General features: G+C 43.0%; 1 protein-coding gene across 7 annotated transcripts; it reads left to right on the top strand.

The window, feature by feature from the left end:
- The first annotated feature begins 491 nt into the window (after window positions 1-491).
- gatad2ab (GATA zinc finger domain containing 2Ab) lies at window positions 492-26,422 on the top strand. 7 transcript variants are annotated; one of them, XM_076726199.1, is made up of 11 exons: window positions 492-627; window positions 18,683-18,991; window positions 22,282-22,405; window positions 22,555-22,686; window positions 22,876-22,947; window positions 23,112-23,228; window positions 23,406-23,606; window positions 23,753-24,002; window positions 24,122-24,519; window positions 24,648-24,765; window positions 25,269-26,422. In XM_076726199.1, exons 2-11 carry the CDS (start codon window positions 18,696-18,698, stop codon window positions 25,400-25,402), a joined length of 1,842 nt encoding a protein of 613 aa, XP_076582314.1. In that variant the 5' UTR covers window positions 492-627; window positions 18,683-18,695; the 3' UTR covers window positions 25,403-26,422. The 7 variants fall into 7 exon arrangements, with proteins under 7 accessions (XP_076582314.1, XP_076582312.1, XP_076582309.1 ...); XM_076726197.1 differs by having other exon boundaries at window positions 495-627; window positions 23,427-23,606; window positions 24,648-24,885; XM_076726194.1 differs by having other exon boundaries at window positions 495-627; window positions 24,648-24,885.
- The last annotated feature ends 449 nt before the right edge of the window (window positions 26,423-26,871 follow it).

Genomic DNA, 26,871 nt, shown 5'->3' with positions numbered 1-26,871 from the left:
TCTCAAATGAAAGGGTCAAATGGATGCATGACCTTTTACGTTGGCCCAGTTTTCTATTTGGAAAGTTGCAGAGCCTAAGTTAAGACTGCAAGAAGTGTAAATAAGAGAAGCTTATGAAGCACACTTATTATTCAGCAAAAAGTGGGTCTTTATCTCAACTCAATATTTCATGTTCTTCTTGTAGGTCTAGAAAACCAAGGAACTGTGAAGGTTCTGTTACAAGCAAGCATTGTCACATGAGCACATTGTGTGACTATAATAACATGTTTTCATACAATAAAGTTGTGGTGTTTGTTTGTTTATGAATTTAAATTTGCAGGAGTTTAGGTTCCCATTCAATAGCTGTCCTGTCCTTGTTTTTACTCTTTCTACATCCGCAGCACCTCTATCTAGTAGTTTTAAACGTAGCATTTTCCTTCCATCTCAGCAGTTGGAAACTTAACATTTCCGAGGTGTGTATGAACGCAGCATGACGCCGCCTGTGGTGGCTCATTACATTATCTGGCAACCGGAGTGGCAGCGGACAGAAGAGAGGGGATCCCCGGGATTTTTACACCGAAGCCAGCTAAATACACACCAAACATCAGAAAATCGAGGGGGAACTCGGTCAGGCTCCTCCTAGACTTCGTAAGTTTACGTATTTCATTATCATATCAACTAATCGAATATTTTGATGTTCAATTAAATTATGACGACGAAAGGAAGTTTCTCTCTCGGTGTTAGCTCAGCTAACGTAAGTTAAGCTAGCTAGCATAGCTTGAGCTCAGCTAACGTGCAAGGTACCAGTTTGTGTGTCGCTCAGCTACACGCATACACCTACCGAACACGGGCTGCCAAGAACAAACCGCCTCAAAAGTAGAGGAATATTAAAACTAACTTCCCCGGCAAACTTGTATTGGGATGCACCCATAGACATATAAAATGTAAGTTGTTAATTTTCTATACACACAATGAAGCTATATAACTGTGCGACAAACCTGTCATTTTCTCTGTGTAATTAACGCTTGATTATTTGTTAATAAATTTAGCGTCTGTCTGGCTGGGCAAGCGAATGTCCAGGGAGTTAGCGTTAGCAGGCTAACGTAGCTCGCTAGCTAGCCTTGTAACACTAGCGGCTCCCTGAGATGGGGTCGGTTTCATTGTCTGTCGTGTATCGCTATTTGGACGCGTTCAGACATCCAAGCTAAATATCTTAGTCTATATCATCCTGTTTAAGGGTATATATGTTCCAGTGTTCAGACTTTTCCGTAATTTCTCTTACCGCTGATGACCACAATTGGCTGTTAGCTCGCGGTAGTTAGCCACTGGTTTTGTAGCCGGACAGATGGACAGGTTGTTGTTGGCAAGCCAAGTTAACGTTAGCATGAGATAGCTTGTTGTTGTTGATGGGTTAGTTGAGAATAGGTAATCGTAGCTATTCTTTTGGCCAAAGTTGGGTCACTAAAGTTTACGAACACCATAACCAGTATTACTACCGGTTATTGCTAAGCTGACTGTTCTTCTTAGCCGTGGATGGGTATGATTATGGCTTTATGAGCCATTGATCTCAGAACTTTGTCAGATTAGCTCAACCGTGAAAAGCCTTTTTATGGAGGCGTAATGGTGGACGGTGGTGCCTCCGTCTGGGTGTGTGTCTCTCTGTCCACGACGCGTTAGTAGCCAGCACCTACGCCAGACTATAGACAACTAAACGCATACTTTGTGTTTGTACCAGAATATCAATGTTTCTGTAACAGATCAAATTCACCACTTAATGTATGTAAAGAGATGTCTTATTCTCAAGTCTAAGGACATGCTCTTTAATTACTATACTGTTCATTTCCCTTTGAAGTCAAGTATTGGAAGGCATTTCTGTGATATTCATCATTTGATGAGAGGAGATATATATCTGAATTATTAAGTCTTGTAATGACTCTGTTACGCCTTAGCGTTGGGTGATTTTTTTTTTCTCCCCCTTTGGCAGTCACTGCATCTGCAGCAAGCTATGAACCATGGGTCATGCTGTTTGAGGACACTTGAAGTCGGTTTTGTATTTACTTGTCTTTGAGGTGTGTTTAAGATTAAAGGGAGTGTGTATATCCCTACCTCTGCTGAGCAAGTGCCTTCCTTTTAGAGAAAGCAGACATTTGGCACCCTTTGCTAGTAATGGGGGACACATGTCGCTTTGCATTTTATGATGGACCTTGGATTTGCCTCAGGAGGGGTGCCTCCTATGAAAAACCGTCCAGATGATGTAACAAGACAGGCATGACTTGAGATCCAATCTTATTCTGTGGCATCAGGACCGAAACTTTTTAAAGATACATCTTTATTTTCCACCACTCACTAGGTTTTATTTTGTTTTTTGTTATTTTTTCTTTTTTGCTTTTCTCATGGGGTCAAAAGTACTTTGCTCATTGTTGCCATTGTTAAAGGTCCTGTGTGAAATTTACACGTGAAATTCTTGTTATTAATGACACCGGGGGCTATTAACTGAACAGCAGATAGCATCTTGTTGCACGAGCTCACACTCCGTAGGCACGAGCAGGCATCATCCTGGGCATTAGCCAAAACTTTGCCGTGACTAACACAAGCCTGAAAGTCAAATATGAAAACTGAATCCTGATAAATTATTAACATATCTAGAATATCATTACCATCCGTAATGTTCTTAGATTTTATTTGAACCATTGGCACCATGATACTAACTACCTTGCTTTTTGTAAATTACTTTATCGACTAACATTTCAAAGCAACCAACGCCACGTCGCTAAGTTACAACTAGCTGGCTAACCTTACATTAGCTTATCTTTGGCTAGAGTTATCTACCTGGCCTCCCCTCCCTTGTATTGCCTGTGGCTAGAAGAAAGCAATTGTGAGTTGTACACATTTGCTTTGTGCTGTTACATAATTTATCTTTCCCTAAAATCAACATAATTTGTCATCATGATGTCAACACAGATCATGTTAGCTGGGAAAGTAATTTAGCAAGCCAGCCAACTAGCCGAAACTTAGCTATGCTACCAGCATCTGGCATTGGTTACATGTAAATTAGTTGATAAAGTAATTTGCAAATGTCAAGATAGACAATTTACTAGCCAGGTCAGCCCCACGAGCCTGGATGAATTTAGCTGATTCAAGACAGTATTTTGCTACGTTAGCTAGCTAGCAGTTTGTCTATCTTAGCAAGCTGGTTGCGGGTCACTTATTGATGTTAGCTGACTCCATTTCTTAGTTACCATTAGCTAGTGTTGCACACACTGTTGGTGCCTTAAGAGTGGAGGAAGGGCAGGGTACTTCATGCATGAATATGTCATCCTTTGGATTTTCCTTGGAAAACAGTCTAGGGTCCTTTACATAGAATTCAATCCACAGGCTGTTATACGCAACTGATACAGCCAGGGACGGTCTCATTTTTTAAGTTGCGTTGCAGTCCATTCACACATTGGCGATACAAAGCAATTAATACATGTCAATTACTTCACATTCTTACATACTGCATTTTTAAGTTTATTGTGTCTTAATGTAGCAAATTGCATTTCCTTTACCGAATTTAATCTTGCTGTAGTTTTTCAGAGTTGTTTTTTGCTTATTTTTTCTATAATATTTTTGTTTGTGAGAGATATGAAAATCACTCAATCTTCACTCAGAACTCCTCCTCAAAGGTCAAATGTGTAACACTCCCGATAGAAGACAGCATGCTTGTTTGTCGCACCAGCAATATCATACCATAATTTTTATGTTTTTTTTCAGTAAAAATGAAGTACAGAAATTAACATTCCCCCTAAATACTGAAATCATAATATCTGTCAGACTATTCACAATATGCTTTATTTATTTCTTTTTTATTGTCTTTCTTTCTTTTATATTTTTTGGCATATTGTTCAGACCTATTTCTATCCATCCACATCTGGCTGTTGTGTTATGATAATATCTGCGTAGGTGACTGTAGGGCACAGTTAACACAGCAGTTAGAGTCTGGTTGAGTGTGAACCTAGTCATTATAAAACAGTACATGCTGGTGAAACTACAAAGTCTCCAAAATTGAACAGCTAGATGGCATAAGTGTGTATGAGAGATGAAGATTTTGAACACTAGGATGAAATCACAGTAATATCAGGAAAAGACTTGACTGTAGGCTTCTTCAGCTCGTTCAGACAGTGGTAATCGCTCGTTATTTATTGAATAACACGCAAAAATGAAAGTGAAAATTGGTTTCTTATTCTGTGGTGGTTGTTCACTTTGTAGCTTTGCATTGTGTTACATGCTGCTCGCTGCACAGAGCTAAGTGGAAGTAGTACTGCATGCTATACACCATTGTTGACATACAAGCTTTTCCTAGATCTTTGAAAGTGTTTGGGTGCTTTGATGGGTTCCAGATCAGATCATGTAGTAGTCAAGTCAATATTTTTTATATAATATCACAAATACGCCTCAAGGAGCTTTGATGAATGAGCAAATTAATAAATTCTAGAGGCAAGAGGCATTGCAGACACACACTAAAACAGGCAGTGTTGTCAAAGTAACAGGCCTATGTCATATGAGGAAAATGTAGGCTATACCACAGCATCACACTGGAATATTACAGTTTTTAAATTCCTGAGAATGCTTTTGTGTTTTTTGCAATTGACCAGTTATGCAAATTAATGTCAGATGCCACATATCTTATTTCACAAATGAAACATGATGTAATGACATTTCCTGCAGTAATGTATATGATCAAGTATTACGTTTTTCCACATCATACATTTTATGTTTCTTAAAGTTCTGATCAGTCAGGAACAGGTGTGGTTTTTAAAGGACTAGTAGGATTTAGGGCAATATATTGACAGAATATGACAAAAATGAAATACAATATTCATGAATATACTTTAATTAATATATGATCAGCAAAAAGTAAAGTGGTGTTTTCATTACCATAGAGTGAGCCCTTTATATTGACAGGAGGGGGTCCTCTTCCCTGAAGTCTGCCATGTTCCTCCTCTCCACCATGGGGACCTGGAAAGAGGACAGACTAGACAACCACACAAGGCAAAGCTCAAGCACACTATTCACATAGATAGTAGAAAGGAAACAAACACAACCAGAGAGAGAGAGAGACACACACACACACACACACACAAGGCCGACATCAGAGCGACAGAGAGACTAAACCCTCTGGAGAATGAAGGTCCACATCCAAAACATCTGGAATAAGGCACCAACAGCTGGGGGAGAGAGAGGTCCCAGAATGGTCAGTGGTCCAGCACAGGGAAGCCTGGGTGAAAAGAGAGGACAAGAGAAAATAGGGAGGACAGACAGATAGGCATGGATGGATGTGTATGCGCTGGGGGGACAACAAGGTGTTTGATGCAGTGGTTTTCAGAAAGTTTACAGGTACAAGGCCTGAAGTAATCAAAGACTAAGCAACTAAATGAAAGTAAAGGTGAAAAGATGAGTTTTGAGATGAGATTTAAAGACCACAGCCGAGTCAGACTGTCTGATGTCAGCAGGGAGGTTAATCCAGAGGAAGGGGTCATGATAAATAAAGACCCTAAAGCCAGCAGACTTCTTTTTCACTCTGAGGACAGACAGACATTCTGAGAGCAGAGAGCACAGGACGCAATGTAAGGCTTAAGGAGATCAGACAGGTATGAAGAGGTGTGCCCATTTCTAATTTTGTAAGTCGTCAGAGATCATCAGTCATCAAGTATGTTCTGACAGAGTATTGTTTCAACTTAGAAGATCTACACAGTATTTTTAAGATCCGAGTCTTTTCTTGTTTTTTGAGAGCAATTTGTCGTTCTGTCAGCTTCCCTGCGTGTTGCATCAGATGCCAAACGACAGGAGTAGTTGTATTGGCCACAGGGTCCCACCCAAAGGCCTTGGGCAATTCTTGGAGCTTGAGGAGAGGAATCCTCCAATGTTTGACTGGCTGTTTCTTGTTTACCCTGTTGGACCTCATATTGACTCAGGCACGTGTGTTATCAATGTGACCAACCTGCCTCAGACTATTAGAGGTACATATATGGAGTGATGAGTAGGACATAATGAGGCTAACCTCCTCAAATTTGAGTTCAGACTAATTCCCTAGCCTCCACCATACTTCCCACGCTCACTCAGCTATCTGCATGGCCCATGCCCAATGAATACTGCCCCCTGGTTCAGACTGGACGTGCATCGTTGTCGAAGACTTCTGGTATTTGTTTGGTAAAAGGCCACCTGTTGACCAGGTGGGCCATATGGCTTGCAATGAAAGGCCCTTAAATAAATAGTAAAAAATGGTATTTGCTTTTGGGAGATTTCCCTGCATACCCATAAAGCTGCTATTTTCAAGAGAAGAAAAATCACTAATTAGTTCTTGCTCAGTGAAAATGTTTTTGTTTTCTCAAACTGAACAAATTTCTCCATCATTTCACAATGGTTGTTTTATTTAAGTAGAAAGTACATCAAAGAAAAACAAAACTCAACAAGAACAAATAACACCAGGACAGGTTTCACAGGTGTTTTGGCAGGTATTATGGGCTCTCTCCCACTGCACAAGTGTTCCCTTTCCTGAAGAAATCAGTTTCATCCAACCCATTCGGTCACGTGCATTCACAGGGGTTTTTAGCTACAGCACCAGACATCCCTGAATGTTGGGCCAGAACTGAGCAATTTTGCTCCCAAATGACAACCCACGTGACCAGTATTGCCTGAAATGCCCTCTGAAGACTAATTGCACATTTACAGGTTATGGAATACACATTTCTGAAGTTGTTTTTTCAGTCTGCCTGTAACAATTGCTTCCTCTGTGTGACCAGTGCTGACATGGCAACTCTCAAACTCTCAGTTCAGCAAACAGGCCGACCGGCAACTTGGATACATGCAGCATCAAGGCATGTGTCCAAGAGGGGACAAACTGCCCTGCCTGACTCCCTGCCACATGGCTGTTTTGAGCAGATTGTGTGCACATATATTTCATCAGTGTGCTGTCATGCCTGTCCTAAAAGTCATCAAAACAAGGGTTAACTACAGGGTGGGAAATTAGCTCCAGCCATCAGCCAAATGTTGGTAAAATATGAGAGTGGCTGGTAGATTTCAGACACAAAATTACCCATGTGAACCGTGGATGAATGGCAAAATTTGACCATCATAGTGTGTAATACAGTTTTACTTCCGCTGTTACTTTTTGAAGTAATAACTCCCTAAACTGCTTTAAAAGCCGTCACTTTGGCCTCCATTGAGTGAAATCCCATACGCTATGACTTTGGGCATTATCAGTGGTGTAACTCATGTAGCTCATAAGATTGTGATGTTCATTGCAACTTCAGAAAGATCTGCCGTCTTCCCTTAAAGTCAGGGCTCCGCTCGCTCACCGGAGCAGATCCAGTCTTTTGCCCATTTGTAGCATAGTAGACTTTAGTGTTTATAGGCTATTACTTGTGATGTATAACCGATCAGGTAATGCTGTGGGTGGGACCTGTCAATCACCTTTTTGTGTGGTGACCATTTGCACATGCTAATCTCTGTACATAGACACACTTGACGTACATAGAGACCAATATCTTTAAATACATAAATAAAAAAACAAAACAAAGAATTGTCAGTGTTGATATATTTCTCACTTACCTACTCACCTGTTTGTGTTTATGTTTCTTAACTGCAAGTCTACATTTTGCTATTTTAAGTTACTTTCTACATATCTGTATACATACATCTCTAACAGCAATATCACAGTTATGTACATTGTTTTGGTGTTTTTATTTCACACTTGCTTTGGCAATGTACACATTTGATTCTCATGCTAGTAAAGCTGCTTTAAATGGTTTTGAATCGACTAGACAGAGAAAGGTGGCTTCATCAGAGCCAAAGTAGTGCGTTTTTAAATTAATTTAACTGATCTGAAAAATGATCTGATCTGTGAATCAAAACCATGGGTGATCCATTGTACTCCTACAATTTACCATTTCCTCCAGTCTGCACGTGTCCTTGGGCAAGATACTGAACCCGAAATTACTCCAGATGGCTGTTCCATCGTTGTGTGGGTGCGGCATGTATTATAGCATTATGCTAGATGAATAGTTCTGAAATGGTCTTCGTGTCAGAGTGCTGTGAGGTGTTCCAGACACTACATTGATTGTCGTCTACCATGTCTCTACATAGGGGAAAAATTACCTGATTATCATTCCTGAAGCTCGCTGTCATTCCCACTTCCCCATATCTGTTAGATGAGTTCATTATCAGTCTGATATCATGTGGCCTTTGGAGGAAAATGACTTAGGTAACAAATTTTATTTTGAACATCACCATAATGACTCCAAAATTTAATTTTGGTCTTTGTTTTAAGCGTCCCCAGAATTCCTGGGTATGTTGGTACAGAATCATTTTTGGATGCTTTATAGGAAGTCCCTCAGTGCTGAATTATTATTTTTACTGTATTCAAACTAGATGAACTTTTTAGCGGAGAGCAGCAGCTTTTGCTTGAATTATGGCATTTACAGTGGATTCCAGTGGTGATGATGGCAGAAAAATCAAAAAAACTTACATAAACTCATGAAACCCATCATGTGTCGTATTCCAGTTCTTCTTTGTTCATCTGCTGGAGGACAGTGCTCGTGCACAGTATTATCATATTTAGTCTTATTTAATTCACACATATGGAGTCAGAAATGTCCTCTGATGCAATGGAAGCGACAACCAGGAGAGAAGCACTGGGTTGTTTACTTCTCTGCTCCACTAATGGAGTGGAGATCGCTTCCTGTGCAGATAAAGCACCGCAATGCTAATGAGTCTTGCCAGCTTGGACGCCATTGTTGTATTAAGAAAATTTCCACAACGTGTACCGCCTTAAAAATAATCTACTCCATGAACTGTGCAACAAGAAATGAACAACTTTTTCTTGTGTCGTACAGCAGCCATGTCGGAAAACAACTGTCCATTCTGAGTAGAGTCTGTAATTTGTGTGCTCAGTACAGCACACACAGCTACAGCGTCATCAAGGTCCAGAGACTACCTACTACATTGTGTCTGTGAACGCAGCGTTAGTTTGGCGCAGCTATAAATGTTTGGAGCACTGAAGGACATTGGAGTGGTTAAGGACTGGATTGGTATGAGATGTTCTTCTAGACGTCGCTAGATGTTGTGTTGTGAAAAGTGGTCGCTGTTGGAACTGATTGAATTGATGTTGATGACTGTTGTTCTTCACTAAAGAGGAAATAAACGTTTTACATCCAATGCTCAAGTCTACAGATGGTGGGTGTTGACGCTTAAAGGATCAGGAATTTGGTGGACTATTGTTTGAAAATGGCACATTTTGTTAACGAGCATGTGCATGTGGTACACAAAACAAATATGAAGGATGATGATACACACTTTGAGATTCATCTTGAAGCGGCACCTGTCCAGGTTACATCCATGTTCAGCCACTGCTTTGAATTTCATGGTTTAGAATACAAACTTCAGCATATCGTTTGAACACTTGTCTACTGACTGAATGCTGACTTCACTCAGTCTTAGACTCGGCTTATTGCGCTAGTCGGTGTTACACCGATCTCGTATCAGGATCCATGCTCATCAGATAAAAAAAAAAAAAAAAAATACGAAGAGTGTTATCAATTCTTAGTCGCACAGTTCTAACGATTTTGGAACCATTGGTGGTAACATGTCTTAGGTACGCTGCTAGCTGCACTTGCTTGAAAGCTTCAGAGGGTCAAATCCTATAATCATAGGTGTAGTCCATTACCTCCACAAAAAGACATTGCAGAAATTGTGTAGCCAGTTTTGCTCACTTCTTGTGTATTAAACAAGTAAAACTTGAAGCCTCATGCCTCAAGCCTTTAAAGAGACTTACCTGGAAGCTGCATTCTTGTTGAAGCATTGTTGCGTAACCAAGCCGAGGAAGCTACCGCACATCATCCAACTTATCCAGCATTCACAGTGTCGTGCTTTGTAATCAACGATGCCGCATGCTGTTTTTCTACACAGATGACTGAATGAATGTTGTGGTGAAGAATTTTCTGTTTGCCTGCACCATCAGATATTTTATTTACAGTACCATTAAATCATTCATGTCACTTAATTGGCAACAAGTTAACGTGTAATTAATACTAGTAGACTGTACACCTGAAACCTGTGTTTTAGATGTGTTTTGTCTCTTTTATACCTCAGAATGTTTCATCTGCTCGATTAACCCCAACTTATAAGGATCTCCTGAAAGTTATGATTGCCAACTTTACTCAAAAATATGAGGCAGCTGACCTACTTTATCCAGTTGTGGTCTTCAGCTATGTGCAATGACAGTGTGCTCAGCTCCTTGTTGTCTTGTCTGGTATGCTGTATTTCTTTGCACCCTTTGAGCTCTTTTTTTTCCCCACTCTGGTCACTTCCTGCTACCATCCGTTTCTGAGAAATGTAATCTGATAGCAGTCTGCGTGTGTCCTGGCCCTCCAGTCTGTATGTGGGTATGGGCTTCTGGTTTTACAGGATTATGGAGTAACCATTTGGAAGCGATTTGGCTGAAATTGGAGATTATCCCTGTCTAGGGTTTTTGAAAACATTTAGCTATTCCTTTTTATTATAGCGAGTCAACACTTGTGGTTGAAAATGTATGCAGTGATTTTGTGATTTGAGGCTGAAGAAAACTACTAGAGAAGGTTGACTTGAGATGTTAAGGTGCTTTAGAGCTTCGTGGTGCTTTAGAGCTTCGTAATCTGGACGCTATGCTCTGTTAATGGTGTGAATCGATTACAGGATGCTGCAATGAAGGCTTTTATGCCTTGCACATGTATGTCTGCACGTGCTCGCCAACATCCAGGAGAGATCTGGGCTGTGAGAATGATGTATGCTTTTTAGTTGTTAGTTCTCTGCTGTAAGGGTACATTAACAAGTAGCTTGTCCCTGTGTGCCCTGTGTTTTAAAAACAACCACAGTCATTTATGTTTTCAGTGTGGCCGTACTGTATGTCCACGCATTGTTGTGTTCTCTTGTACAAAAGTCTGGTTCGCACTTCCTAGACTTGCTGCTGTTGTCGTTGTCATGTTGCTGAGGGAGAATCCAGGTGGAGACATGCGCACACATACATACACTCCGTGTGGCTCTGGCTCTCACTCACTCGCTCACTCACACACACACACTCACACACACACACACACACACACACACACACACACACACACACACACACACCGAGGCAGTCTGGCAGATTCAGGGTTAAAGGCTTCCATTTTGTTAGGTAACACCCTAATGGTCTGATCTGTCAGTGGCGTTAAAATGGCAGGGGCTTAACCCTTGGCGTTCGGGACACAACCAGTAGGGGCACACACGCGCTCTCACACACACACACACACACACACACACACACTGGGCTGGCCGAGCCTCCAACAGAACAACTGAGGGAGTGTGAGGCAGGGAGGGGTAGAGGGAAGGACGAAGAGTGAGCGAGAGAGAGAGAGCGAAGACAAGGAAGAGTATTTTTCACTTGGGTACAGTTAGATTATGGCTCAGCTAACCACATGCGCTCTGCACCCTTCTCCCTCCCCCAACCATGGCACCACCTCAGCTGGGTCCCTGCCCCCACTCCTACCCTGGTGAGCACAGATTAGCATAGGTAGTCTGATGGGTTTTTTTTCTATTTAGACAATATCCCAAAGGGAAAGAACTTTCCTCCTTGATAGCTTGAAATTATTTTGTAATTGAAAAAAATATGTGTAAGTGGGACATGACATAAAGAAAACAGGAGTAACCATTTATGAAGGTGAGTAGTAAGTAATCATCCCGATTTTGAGATGATGATCTCCTGGTCATATCTGGTAGTAAGATCATTGGCAGTTTGAGCTATTAATTCAATATTACAGGGGCCAGGGCCCCTTAGCCACACAAGAAAAGAGTTGTCGCTGTCTTTTATTGGGCAATAATAATCCATACTTGTATTGCTTTTATTGGACAGCGTAATTGTTGTTTCTCCTCTCATTGAACCCCAAGGACACAGTTGGAAAGCCTCCGTTTTTTTTAAATGGTTGGTAATGTGTTGGCTGGCTGGGTCCAGTCTCAGTGGGGGGATCATTACGGCGCTGTAGATGAGAGTCTAGCTCGCTACCTGGGGGGATGAGCATTTGTCATTGATCTGCTCTCTATGAACTACTGGACACAATAGGAGACCGACTGAGAATGAAACGTGTCGTGTCAGTCCAGGTCACAAGATTTCCATTTGCTTTCAGGCAAGTGCATCTTATCCTGCCACACAACACACTTGTCATGCACCTTACAAGAAGACTGATATTAGCACTTACATAGAAATGCAAATTTCTTAAATGTATTTATTCACCAAAGGCAAATGTTTTTTAAGGCATAATCAAATCTGGCATGTCTAGAGCAGTTGCTTTGAAACTGGGAGCCCCCCCCCCCCCAAAAAAAAAAAAAAAAAAAAAAAATCATTTGGTACATGTTAACACAGCAATTGCACTTGGATGCGGGACAAAAGAAGCGGACCAAGATCACCAAGAAAGTGTGGTTTTGGCTCACTTCCAGTCGAACCTTGGAGTTGTTCTTTTGCGGTGAGAATGCAATCAGCTAAACCAAATGAGGCAGAGCCCATCTTCATTGGCGATTCCCTTCTGCATCTAATCAGATGCAACATCACCTTGTTTTCTAGTCGCAGTGTAGATCCTCGGTAGACCTGGATATTTTGTTCATTTAATGAACACTGGTATATTAACCACAGAAATACAATGAAACAAATAAGCCCACGTGCTGCTGATGCTCCATGCTTTTTTTCTGGGGAAACAAAGAAGACAAGACGTTATCTCCCTCAGGCAAATCCTTTCAGTTAGATTTCTGACCAATAACAGCACAGTTTGCTCATGGATAGCATTTCTTTACAACTGTGGACTGCTGTTGAATGTTGACGCGTGAACACATACAAACCAAAGGACAAATGCACCAATTAGATCATTTTAGCCCCCGAATCAGAACAAAGCAAATGAGCTACATGTGTGAAAACGCCCTAGATGAATTTGAATGGACAGTAGAGATCTTGTAACTCCTTCATCCTCTGTTATTTTTCTGTCTTAAGATGTGCTCTGCCCTTAGGCCTTATTATTCTGAAGGAAAGGAGAGGGACATGCATCTACTCCTCCATAGTCTCCTGAGAGGAACAGACACAGATCACTAATCACTGCCTGTCTTCTTCTACTCCCTTTGTCATCCTCTCGTTATTTTTGTTGCTTTTGGAGGTAATGCCTTTGTGTATCAAAGAGATCTTAATCAGGTTTGATCATTACATTACCATACAGTAAACTCCAAAAATATAGATTGTTTGTTCTGTTTGTCACCCACACAATGCAGATATATGAGTGGTGGTGATATCCACAAAATACGATTAAGTAATACTAATTGTTTAGTATTGTTCTAAGAAATTAGCACACATTGATATCTGTATTGTCCTCAAAAATCCAGTATCAGTTTGGTTCTACTGTCAAGGTCAGGTACAGATGATACATGTGAATTACATATTACATTTGTGTAGTTTATGCTGCATTTGCAGGTATTATATCTTTTGCAGCAGGCTCAAGCACACCCATGCTCTTACATTAATTATTAAATAATACCGTGCATAAAGTGCTCCACTGCAAATATTGTAATTGCTAAGTGCATTGTGAGAAATAAAAAACAAATAACAAATGACAATATATACAGCTCCATTGCTTCCATTGCTGTATTTTGTCAAATAACTGTGAGTCTTTTGTCCTTTTTGGCCTTCCAAGCACCGGTAAAAGCACAAATAGACATGCATCAAAATCCAAGCAGGGGCTGACTTGACAGCATTTAATCCTTACTAGACTCCTTACAAGCTTGCTAATAACTTATTTGAAGAGTTTGAAGAGTTGGGTCTCTCAGATTGACATAATTGTGTGAAGAACATACAGTTGACTAATTTAGTCTAACTTTTCAGAGTTAATTTGGACAAATTTGTGCAAAGGTGTTCACGATTCTCACCTTTCGTTAACTCTGGACTGATTTTATTCAGGAATTTGGCCAGCCGTCTTCTCTGTGGGGACAACAACGATCCTTCCTACTGCGCATAATCGTTTTCTGATTTAAAGTGTGCACAGAGAGGAAGGGCTATTCACGGGTCCACTGTTATTATGTTTGTGAGAGAGTGAGAGACGGCGAGAGATGGGCGAGGAGGAGCTGAGCAAATCAGTGCGCTGTGAGCAGCTCCACGATACAAGATTTTAGCCATTTTAAATGGTAAGAAAAAACAGAAAATCAATATGTGGCAGGCCACCACAAATAAAAAAAGAAAAAAACAAGAGGAACCTGAACTCAACAGCTGCTACGTTCATACAGATAAACATACAGTATGATATGTAAAACTTTAACTATATAAAACTCGCTGTCCCTCCATTTCTGTTGTCGATGGTTCAGCTTTGCAGACCCATTCCTGCGTTACTCAGAGAAAAGGCTGTCGTGATGCATTAGTGACACATCTGGTCAGAGTTCAGGCTTTTCACCTCAAGGTGCTTGAATTACTTCTCCAAAATCAGAGAGCATGCCATGCAGTTAAAACCTGAGAGACCTACAAAAGCAACCACAAAATTGTTGTGTGACTTTGTTGGGAGCAGGTAATTTATGAACCTGATTTCAAAATCAGTCAGCATTTTGAAATGACTGTAGCCTGAGTAAATTAGAGAGCTGTCATGTGACGTGACTAGCAGGTTTGATAGTAAAAAATAAATACTGGAGTGGAGTTCTGTTCAAGGATTGTGGGCAGTAATAGGCAGAACTGATCCTTGAATCTCAGGCAGCAAGGTTTAGGGTACCAGTTCCCTCCAGGCACCTCCCGATGGACCGGCTGATGGACAAGTCAGACTTGTTTGTGAGATTGTAGTGTCAGTTTCATTTGGTCTTACATGCTGGATGGATGGAGCTGTGGGAGCTTCGAAACTGCCAAGAATGCTACGAGCACTGATTGATTCAGGATCCTTTCTCTGTTGATTGCCTGGCCTCAAGAATACAGATTTCTGATGTCCACCTTCAAACCAGACTGTTTTATGTTAATTTGAGCAAAGCATGCTGTGTAAAAATAGAAGAGCTCTTCTGAGATGTCCTCACACCTACTGGCTTTCAAACCAAGACATCCTGCAGTTTGACTGGCTTAACTTGGACAGAAAAAAGGAGCCTTGTGTCCTTACTTTTGGGTCATGGGCCTGTATTTTACCTGCTTGTCCCTATGTTGTCTCCTGTCGCCACAATTACTCTGTGCAGTGTCTCAGTGCAACACAATCAACTTTTAAGATGCCTTCTCCACAACATCTCCTACTTTTTGCTCTTCACATGTTCAATAGCTCATCGTGTGTGTCTCCTATAACCTGGAGGTTGTGAATGACCTCTTATCGCACAGAAAGTCCTCAGGGGTCATATAGAAACCATGGCACTGAATAGAAAATAGGCTCCAGTGAATGGGGGTCCTTCACTGAGGGCTTTGGTGAGATTGAGTGTGATGCAACAATGAGAACCAGTACGCACATCATTTTCAGTACAAAACACTCAAAATCACAACATATGTGTGAACAACAATTTTACTTGGTTTCCCCCCCCTTGTTGCTTAGCAGCAGTGCATCCAGCACATGCAATGTTGGATTCATTATGCCATCCATCTCCTCTGGGATTAAATTTGCCACGTGTCTCTAGACCTGAAGCTAGCAACCATAGCCGTCCTAGTAACATGCAGGTCTGACACTGCACCGTCCCAAAGGGTTACACTCATTTTGTAACTTACACGGTTCACTGCCACACTGTTACAGCCAGAGCAGTGTGCAGCTACCATTTCTACAATCTTACAGGGTGAAGTATGCTTTCTGAAGCACTGTGTGTGGTATATGGGTATGCACACATACACACCCACCCACATACAAGCTGTCATCTCTGGCAGATAAATAGCCTTTGTGTCCAGGGATGGTACAGCAGGGCACATCTGTCCTTGTTGTGTACCAGAGCAGGGTGCAATTTAGGCTTTACACACTCATATGCAAACACAAACCTGAATGTTTTAGTTGTGTTGTCATTGCATTGTTTGGGATGTGTTTGTTTGGTTCAGTTATTTCTAGCATCTCTTAGCTCAACATCTTGCATAGTGTCAAGGATGCCTGTGTCGTATCTCCAGTGAAGATAAAACTTGGCTGAATTCACAGATGTGGATTGTTAGAACAAACTGCAGCCTGACTGCAGACAGAAATTTGCTGAAATGGCTGAAAATCTGTTTTATTTTCCCAGCTTACTTTGCAAATCTTTCAATGCATAGTGGGAATTTTTGTATACATAAAGATTCCTTTAGTGAGTTATGTACTTCGCTTTAATCTTTTAGCCTTAGAAGACAGCATAGAGAGTATTTTAAGATGTTTATTGTGTCCAATTGCTGACGTAGTGTTAATCTAGTATCAAATATCATGAAAGGTGGGTTTTGGATGACAAGCTTTTAATGTCTCAGCGGCTGTAGACTCTCAACTTCCACAGAAGTTCGTCACATCAGCGATGCATCGGACCTCCCGTTGTCTGGCAGACGCGTTTTGGAATGTCCGATGACAACATCATTTTCTCCTCCTCCCTCCTCCTTCGTCCTCTGTGTGGGACGTGACTGTGGCCTCCCTGTCTCCTTCCCTCCACTCCCTCCCTTCTGCCACTCTGTCTCTCCAGGGGTTAAACCTGCGCCTTCTCTCGATCGCAAACCAGTTTGAACCGGTTTTCAGGGAAGCGCTGTTTGTCTCTCATGGAATCTTGGGATAGGGTCATGTGGAGCTGTGATGATGTCATGTTGGACTAGTAGACCTTGAGTCAGTTTTCTGAATCAGATATACAAGATGGTGCGTATGCATGTGTGCACTTGGTTTCAGCCCAGCTCATCCATTAGGATTCATATCAGAATTCTTAAATATGCAGCGATAGACATGTGCTCATCCTTTGCTGTTAATCTTATTAACATCACATTTTTTATGACGATTATTTTGAAATGTCTAGTTCCTGTTCCATAATATGTGCATGGCCTACATCAGTGTGCTTGGTGTGAATGTTGCACAGTGTTGGTGCTATTTTTCTGCTGTGTAATAGGTTTTCCCAGAAATCTTAGTGAGAGAGATTGGGGTCAGCATCTGGGGCACTGGCAGTCGGACAGGAGACGCCTGTACACCTCAGGGTTGTCCCTTTTTGTACATTTAGAAGTATCAGCTTCATCAATCAAAATTTTCATGTTAACAAAAGGGTATAATCAGTTGGTTTTTAAGGATGGTTATTAAATCTGGGGTTGCATACAGTAGATGGGCTGTCTAGCTGAGTTTGTTTTGTAAGGTCCAGTGGGTGTGTGAGTTCAGCGTGAAACAAACACATTTCAGGGTTCTTTATTTTCATCTTTTACTGCTGCTACTTCATAAATATGGACAGTTCTCCATGTGCATTTGTTATGATTACATTACTTCTTATCAAAAGGTAGTGAGTCGACAGCTTTTTAACACAGCCAAACATCAGGCAAGTGCAACAACACAAGACGTAGGAAGTTATTTAGTAGTCCAACAGCGAGGTGGCCAGTTTGATGTTTGTCTTGCAGCCTTATACTTCGTGAAGCTCTCGCCAACGGTCCTCTTTGGTCTGTTTGCTTCTGTCATGATGTCCATAGAGGCTGCTGAGCTTGGCTCTGGTTCTGGTGCCCGCTCTGATATTGACCTTCGCCAGCATTCCCCACTCAGGGCCTGAAAACCTCTTCCTCACGGCAGTCCAAAACTCCTGTGCTGGCAGTGAAAACACCAACACTCCCCTGGTGCTCGGAGCTCCCGGTCCAGTCCGGACAGGGTCAGCTAGCTGCACTAACCCAGCTAACATGCTTACAGCAGCTACAGTTAGCAGCATCTAGCAGTTATTTTAGCAACAAGTAAAGCTATCTATCAACCATCAAACTCCGTAATACGTGAGACTTGAAGCAAAGCAGCCAGAGGACATCAGGAGGAAAAACAGAAAACATTTTCTTCATAAAATACAAACCAGTTTCACCGACATATTCGATGGTGTGTGAAGTAGTGTCGCGGGAGATTGTACCTGCCCACCCAACTTAAATAGTGCAAGAACAGTGCAGAGTTTTGAGTGCATAATAGGACTTACAGAGGCATCATTCTCCCTACTGCACGCCAGTGTACCATCAAAATGATTTTGAAGTTGTTATTTTAAGGCACAATAGTTACATAATGTTGCTTCCTCAGTCACTCTGTTGCCTCTGACACAAATGCAGGAGAGCCTGCCTTCAGGACAGTCATCACTGTAGAGCTTACACCTGGAAATGCTGCTGTCCAGTTTTATTGTCTCAGTTTTAAATTGAATTGAGGCAGTTACAACTTTCTGTGTTCCCTGCAATGGAAACTCCACTTTGTTTACTGCAGGCACAGTGGGTCCCAGTCGTACCTCAGCCAGGGTAACTTGACCAACAGTTTATTTTACAAGATGTATAGGACTGCTTTTTCTCACTGGACCTCTGCTTGTCTTCTCTGTGTCCAAATTGCATTTCTGGGTATCCTCTGCTGGCTTTAGATGTACTAACTGTGGAAGATGATGTGTGTTTTTCTTGAAATAAAACTAGATCCAGTGCTTGACGGGAAAAATTAATCTCATCATTTGATTTATTTGTTGGTCAGTGTTTGTTTTCTGTTTTGTAAATGTATTTATGCTGTTTGTAACCAATTGTTTCTGTCGTCTGTGTCTCCAGGGTGAGAGCAGCCATGTCAGAGGAGGCAGTGCGTCAAACACGAAGCCAGAAGCGGGCTCTGGAGAGGGACCATGCGTCTCATACTGGATCCCCAGGGGACATGGACAGTAAACGGGTTAAGCTGGAGAAAGGCGATGCACCTGGAGCTTCCCTGGCCCTGGTGGGATCTGGAGCTGAGGGTGTTAAGCTGAAGAGCGAGCATGCTGCAAAGGTAGCAGCAAGCATCCTAAAATCCGGGGAAGTGAAGGCCACTATCAAGGTGGAGGTGCAGACTGGAGACGAGCCTGTTGACATGAGCACATCCAAAAGGTGAGACAAGGAAGCAGATCACAGGGTTTGATTTGGTCACAGGCTGTTCCTGCGTATTGAGCTGTAAGCAGTGCTTTGTGGTGTTTGTGCATAGTGGCCGAGAGCTTGTTGGTCATTAAGAACATATTGTTGTCCAGTTTATGTGATACTGTCAAAAGGCTGCGAACAACAATGAAAGGAATAGTATAAACAATTCAGCTTAAACAGTTGCATCTATTCCTGTACACTGGGCCTCAGAATTGCATAGTCAGCCAACTTTGTCCACAATAAACCCTTTGTAAGTAATTCCAGCTGGACAAAATGCACCATAATCTCCTTACAAACTCGTGTCTATCTGCGAGGGTATAAAATGCAAAGAATAGTTTGCTGCCGTCTTTCTGTTTGGTTATGCTTAACTGATGTTGACTCATCACATGGGTTAAAGGGATGTGAATGGCAAGCGGACTTCACACAAGCCGACAGCTGAGGCACAGTAGTTTGCATTTGTGCATATGAGTTTGCTTGAAAACTTCGTGAAGATTATTTATGTACTGCTGGCCTTGGATGTCATGCTTGCATGCACGGCGCGTGGTTGTGCGTACAGTCGCGTCTATCGGAGTTTCAGGTTTCTTTCTAACTTTGCACCGGCAAGTGGTCTGACAGGAGTCATACAGGAAGTTGCTGTGTGGTTGTCGACAGCCTGCCCCCATTTTGAAAAGTTTGAGGCTCCTGAGGCCTGGGCTCCATTTTCTCCCACAGCAGCACCTGAACTCTGCCTCACACTTCACACAAAATGAAGGCTATGTGTCACAAACTGGTTCCAACTGGCCGTTGCCATGGTTTCCACATTGGAAGGAGCAGTTAGAGAAAGGAGGGGCCAGGAGGGTTGGTGGGTGTGTCACATGACCACACAGAGAAATGCCTGATGTCATGTGATGTGTTTGGTAGAGCAATAAATACACACACTGATGTAATGGCAGTTGAAGTGGAACAGAGGGGTGATTAAGCTGAACGTGCGTCCGCTCTGTTTGTGGTATATCATAAGTGTCAGCTTCGGCCCCCGTTTAACCCTCAGCATGTGTTCCTGTGCTTACTCACTGCAAAGCGATTACATTATTGTTGTGTACAGAGAACTTGGTGTGTGTCAGCCAACTTCGTAAAACTATCAATGGCATGAAATGGAAGCCAAATTTCCAACGCTGAACTGGACTGAACATGTCTTGAATGGATTCACGTGTATAACTTAGAAGAAGCAATGCTCCCCTCTCTTCTGAAGTGGTTTGAATGTTTGTGTACACTTTAAAAATATGTCAGTGTTGAAGCACATATTGCTCAGGCCTGTTGCTTATTTATAGATCAGCTTTCATTTACGTAAAGAGCCAGACGTAGCTTAAAATGGCACTTAGCAGTGAACCGACCATCTCACTGCAACTTATAAAGACTGATTCAGCAATCCTATAGCTGGGTCAGTGTGAAGCCATGATCGGAGAAGCCGAGGCATGCAGAAACACTGGGCCTTACGTAACCAAGCTGCTGTGTGTTGTGATGCTTGTGTAAGCTGTTCTCAATAGAGTAGTAGCAACCGTCACTGGCTAGCCCATGACATTTTGTCCAAGATGCCAAGTCATTCAAGGCACCGGGTTGCCATTCGCTTTTCTGTTTATGAAAGATGATGACGCTCTTGATTCCTCTCTAATGCTTCTTGCGTCTGACAGTTTATCTTGTTGTATGTATGGAATGTAAACAGAGCTGAGGAGGAAAACTGCTGTCCGTTCAGGCTTCAGCTGAGCTTTAGGAGCGTAATCCTTCTCAGAATAGCAGTATGCTTAAAGTGCCAGGACGTTAGACTTCTTTCTAGATTTGAATGAAATTTATCAAGGAAGTATTTTCCAGGAAGTAGCTGTCTGATGTATTACAAGGGTTTGAGTGTGTTCCCAGCAGCTGGGCAAAGTAGCACTATGACTGTAAATGTTTGTTGCGCTTTGTGTTGTGATTGCTTAGTCTGCTGAAATTCTCATCTCATCATGTAAGTATAAACAGTATGGTTATTGTTATATAGTTAACCTTGGTGAACTGAGCATGCAGTGTCTGCTGAGGGGGAGCTGTTACACAGCTGTTGAGAGGAAGGAGAGGATAGCAGAGAAACGTGTCTGAAGACAGGAGAGCGAAAAAGTGTGAAGAACTGAGTCAGTGAGTTGGACTATAAAAGATGAACAAGTAAGTTAGGATGGGGGAAGGGTGTGTGAAGTAGTGACTGAGTGATTGACTGAGTGAGAGAGAGAGAGAGTGTACACAATAGGTTGGCTCCTGGCCATGTATTCCCCTCCCCCTCACTGTCACCCTCTCCAGTGTCTCCAGCGGACCTCCGCTCTGCTCGGCTTGTGACTCTGGTGTCGGCAGCTGGGAGGGAGGGGAGAGCTGAGGCCCAGGCTGTGCCGATCCGGCTAGGCCACAGGCCTCGCCACGGAGGTAGGGGAGGGGTGAGGCCCTGTCTGGGTGGTAAACGGGGCCTAAGTATGAAGCCCTGAAGCCTCTCACTCGACAGTGTCTGAACAATTATATAACTTCACAGCATGTGTGCACGCATTACTCCACATTATGACTGAAACCTCTTCCTCTCACACACTGTCATATATCACAGTCCCTGCCTTACCTCATCGTCCATCAGTTCTCCTTACCACTAGGACTTCTATTTTTTTTTTTTAACACTCAGGACCTGGCAGAATCCCTGCTGTGATCGAGGCAGATTTATTCTCCCACCACACGCTGTAAAATTACAACCACCCCCTACTTCTTATCTCCACCCTGCTCCATATTGATGCATATATAGCTTGCCACTAGTCGCCTTTGTTCTCCTTGATCCTCAGGAAAAGCCACTTAACATTTTAAAGCTTGAAGCCTTTTCCTTCTAAAAACAGAAATGCAGTTGAAATTTGTCCTGTTTGCATGTTGTTTGTGGCTGACTTTGCGGTGTCTGAAAGGAGGAAGAGAGCGGAGCGTCCGTCCGTTGACGTTACCTTTCGCTGGAGATAATGGGTTGTTGCGATCTTCCCCTGCCGCCATTACTCCATTATTGATCTCTTGGTTCTTGTCTTCTTGTGTGTCCCAGAGCACATTTGTGCTACAGAAGGGCTGATGAAACCATTATCATATACTGCCATCTACTGGATGCAAGAAAAAACTACATGTCATTTGCAGATGTTGGTAACTGTGGTATTCCAGGCTGAAACAGAATACAGTGTTGAATCTCGGTTAGATGATGAATCACATTCTCAACATCGTTTTCTGTCTTCTCTTGTTTCTCCTCTCAGTGTCATTAAGAAAGAGCGGCAGCCACCATCACCAGATGATGTGATTGTGTTATCAGACAATGAGCCATCCAGCCCTCTCATGAATGGCCACTGCTTCACGAAGACTGACACAGATAAACTTATGGTAGGAAAGCTTTTAAGCTTCACATACACCTTGATCTTATTTTGTCCACTGGCTTAAAAGTCTTGATTCTCACAACATTCTTGGATTAGTCACAGCTGACATACGTTACATGTACGTTTACTAAATCTCTTTTTATCTGATATATGTAGAAGAGTTCTCCTGAGGAGAGAGAGCGCATCATCAAACAGCTCAAGGAGGAACTGAGACTCCAAGAGGCCAAGCTGGTGCTGCTTAAGAAACTACGACAAAGCCAGATTCAGAAGGAGAGCACTGTGCAGAAGGTACAAACCCCCGAAGATCAGGCTGGATTTTTAATCATGTTTGCTTGGAGCTTCTTCTGATTTTATGAACTGCCTTTTATCAAAAGGGTTCAAGATTTTCATAAATGAGGATTTTATGCATTTCTGCTTATTCATGCCTTCAAGTACAAACAGCTTCATGGACTAATACTATACCCTGTTAAATCCTAGGCTACTGGCTCTGTAGCAACTCCTCCTCCGCTGGTGAGAGGTAGCATCACGTCAAGCAAAGGACCACTCCAGGTAGTTACAACATTTTGTTAGAGCCACCTGCCACAGGTTGTATCGCCTGGGTTGATGTTTTAATGTGAACGTTGAGGCACATATACAAATTGTGATGCTTTTGTAGCGTAATGTTGCAAAAGCTTGACTGTGTTAATAGTATATTTGCATTGTTGTGTTTACAGGTGACCGGTCGAAGCTCAGGCACAGTCATCCCTCCTCCATTGGTGCGGGGTGGGCAACACATCCCGTCCAAACACAACTCTCAGATTGTCATGCCACCCCTGGTCAGAGGGGCCCAGGTTAGTGTGAGGGGTTATGGCAGTGTTTACATGATGATTATCACATTTGAAGTGTACCAATTTGAAGAAGTTCAGATTTGAAGAGCTCTTTGTTAATTCCTTCGTTACTTCGTCTTCTCCTCGCTCGCTCTCGTCATGCGTCTGTGATGGCTGTGTCTGTGTGTGTGCTGCCAACAGCCTATTGCAATGACTCCCCAGCAGATAGCCAGTCTCCGTCAGCAACAGCAGCAGCACAGCGGTTCAGGTCCCCCTCCGCTCTTGCTGGCTCCCAGGGCTTCTGTGCCCAATGTCCAGGTCCAGGGCCAGAGGATCATTCAGCAGGGACTCATCCGGGTGGCTAATGTGGCCAACAGCAATGTTATGGTCAACATCCCTCAGGTGAGGACACAATATACAAGCAAACATTGAGCGTTCATCTGGAGAAATGGCTTTTCCATTGCTAGGCTGCATAGATTTCATATATGTGATCAGCCATAACATTGACATCCTCATGCTGAAGTGGACCCTGTTGTGTCTGTGTCCAGGCTTCTCCAACCAGCCTAAAGGGCTCTTCAGTTTCACCCAACTCTAGCATCAATGACTCCCCAGCCAGCCGGCAGGCAGCTGCTAAGCTTGCACTGCGTAAGCAGCTGGAGAAGACCCTGCTGGAGATCCCTCCACCTAAACCTCCTGCCCCTGAGTTCAACTTTCTGCCTTCGGCAGCCAATAATGAGTTCATCTACTTGTTGGGATTGGAAGAGGTGGTGCAGAAACTTCTGGAGATGCACGGCAGGGGTGGGTAGATCTTTATACTCGGGCAGCTAGTATGGGGACGTTGTAGTGCGGTTGTAGATTGAATAGCTCAATATACATGTTACATTCAGCCTAAAGAAGCTCTCTGTTTGTTCATGTAGGTAATCTGGGCCCAGCAGCTGCCATGGCCAGCTCCATTCCAAAAGAGCCATACACCTGCGCCCAGTGTAAGACGGACTTTACCTCCCGCTGGAGAAAGGAGAAGGCCGGGACCATCCTCTGTGACCAGTGCATGTCGTCCAATCAGAAGAAGGCCCTGAAGGCTGAGCACACCAATCGGCTGAAGGCAGCCTTTGTTAAGGCACTCCAACAGGAGCAGGAGATTGAACAGCGTATCCTCCAGCAGGCGACCTCCTCCTCTTCTTCCTCTGTCTCTAAATCCACCTCGTCCTCCTCTCCCTCACTGTCCAAGACTGAGATGCTGGTGTCCCAGCAGTACAAGCAGGTCAGGGCTGCCATGCAGCAAAGATCTGTGGCTGCCCACCACTCCATTAAGCAGGTGAGCATGGCCATGTACGCTATTGGTGATGGACCAACACTGGTTTAAAATCATGATTTGCCAGATCAGCAGCCTAAATATCTGCATGTTAAGTAACATCTCTCCCATTGCTGTGTCTGTCCTTACAGAGTCAGCTGTCACACAGCCTCCAGTCTGCAGTGAGCTCTCGTGGTATGACCCACTCATTCACCTCCTCCTCTCAGCTGCAGAGTGCAGTGACGGCAGCGGCGCTGGGAGGCAGGCCAGGTAAGCATGCTGCAGCACGCCCACTGCACCAGGGGGCAAAGGTCAGCGGCGGCGGCGGCGGCAGCGGCAGTAACCAGGGCAACGTGGCCGCCTGGAGGAAGCAGAGCAGTGGCAACACAGGTAGATAAACGTGAGACGAAATTAGGCCGAGAACGCGCTTCACCCGTTCTCGCTTTCCGCTCCTCTTTGGGGTAATCACTCTCCTCTAAGGTCGATTCCTCTCTGGCACTGTCACTCCTCAGCCTTTCTTCCCATTTTCTCAGGCTCGGCCTTTTCATTTTGGAGCTCTCTTTTGTGTCATTGTCTCTCTTTCTTTCAAATAAAACTCAATCAGGTGCAGTTTTCACTCATAGGGGGCAAAATATTTAGAAACTTTCACTCACTTTGTTCAATGCCAACCTTCATCTTCTTCCTACATGAGTCAGAATACTATGTGTAATAAATAAATGTGAAACAGCTGGATCTGCACTCCACTGACCACTGATGTGTTTGTTCCCTGACAGTTGTGACCATGGCCTACGTGAACCCCAGCCTGTCTGCCCATAAGACCACCTCTGCTGTCGAGCGTCAGCGAGAGTACCTGCTGGACATGATTCCCTCCCGTTCTATCTCCCAAGCAGCCAACACATGGAAATAATGCAATCTTACTCCCTACTGACATCATAACTATTACCCCTCTTAATATCAATAGCAGCCATTCTCATTATCATTCTAATCCTTTCTATGGACTCCACCTCTGGCCAAAGTGGTGCAGGGGAGAATCAGCCTAGTTTTTTGTTGGATACAGGCGTTCCTTCACCTCTTCCTCAGATATTTCTGCTCCTATCTTCCTTACCTGAATCCTTCATCCCAAATTGGAGTCGCGCTGCGACAGCTTGGGCTTCTGGGATACAAGGAATATGTCAAATAGAGTCTGGGTAGCTTTTTTTTGTTTGTTTTTGAGGGTTGGGGTTTACATGGGCGTGTACAATTTCACAAACTCCTCCAGCGATGTCGCCTCTCCCTCCCTGTATATTGGTCGAACCTCCAAGAGGAATAAATCCCTGCGCTCCTCTGCCTCTGGATTAGGCAGGGAAAAAAATAATAATCACTGTTCTACATAACAAAGTACTCGCCTTACGTCCTGCTCCTCTCCAGTCTGAGCCAGTCAGACTCAGGGCCACCTGGCGGCCGAACCGAACATAACTGAAGACCTCATCACAGGGACTGTGGTTGAGCTTCGAGGACCATCCACAAAATAATAACTGCTTCAGCTTTGCAAAAATGAATAATAATTAAAAAAAAGGACTGTAAAAATAATCTCTATCTGCACACAGACCGCCTCTTCTCTCACAGCGTGTATAGTAGAGAAGTGGATGTGTGTTGGATTATTTTGTATGGCTGAATGGTAGGATTTTGTCTCTTCTTCTATAAGTCATATACTGTGTTTGGAATATTGTGCTCCCTGATACTTTGGAAGTGGCCTATTGTCGAGGCCTGAATTTACAGGCTAATGTTACTGTTGAGGTGGTTTTACATCTGCTGGGTTCCATGTCGTGGCCTACTTTTACATACTTTGTTTTTCTAAGATGAAGAGGAAGAATAAAGATTAAGGTCTCACTGACTCATGTAAAGACACGGAGCGTATGTTCGGAGGACTATTCTTATTGAATATTGTAAAAAAGATTAAAAAAAAAACAAAAAAAAACGACAGAAAAAAACCAACAAAAAAAAAAAAACCTTCCAAAGAACTAGTGGAGCCCAAATGGAATCCCTTCTGCTAGAAGGTTTCTAGTTTATTTGAACCCTCTCTGGATATAAACATGAATTCATGCGAAACTGAGGGGGTGTAAGGAATGTCATATTTTTGACATTGTTTTGCTTTTAGTCATAGGTTGTGGTGCATTATTTTTCTTCTATAGACAAACTGTCTCTGGGTTTATTTATAGGGTCATGTTAGTAAAGATATATGCTTACGCCCTAAGTTTGAATGGATATCCACTTAAAATGATTTGTTTTCTCTCGTGTGTCCAGTGGCTCCCGCTCACCTTACGATTGGTCTGAGAGAAGCTGGACAGCTTTCAGAATGTAGTTATGCAAAAACCCCTATAGCAACAAATGACATGA

The sequence above is a fragment of the Chaetodon auriga genome, chromosome 3 (assembly GCF_051107435.1).
Source record: "Chaetodon auriga isolate fChaAug3 chromosome 3, fChaAug3.hap1, whole genome shotgun sequence".
Classification (NCBI taxonomy): domain Eukaryota; kingdom Metazoa; phylum Chordata; class Actinopteri; order Chaetodontiformes; family Chaetodontidae; genus Chaetodon; species Chaetodon auriga.
This window is presented reverse-complemented; position numbering and strand designations above follow the sequence as displayed.

What these genes read in the sequence shown, in the direction of transcription:
- gatad2ab (XM_076726193.1), top strand. An exon ending in CAAGCAAAGGACCACTCCAG is followed by an intron (nt 22,948 to 23,111) that starts GTAGTTACAACA and finishes TTGTGTTTACAG; the next exon opens with GTGACCGGTCGAAGCTCAGG. An exon ending in TCTGGAGATGCACGGCAGGG is followed by an intron (nt 24,003 to 24,121) that starts GTGGGTAGATCT and finishes TTGTTCATGTAG; the next exon opens with GTAATCTGGGCCCAGCAGCT.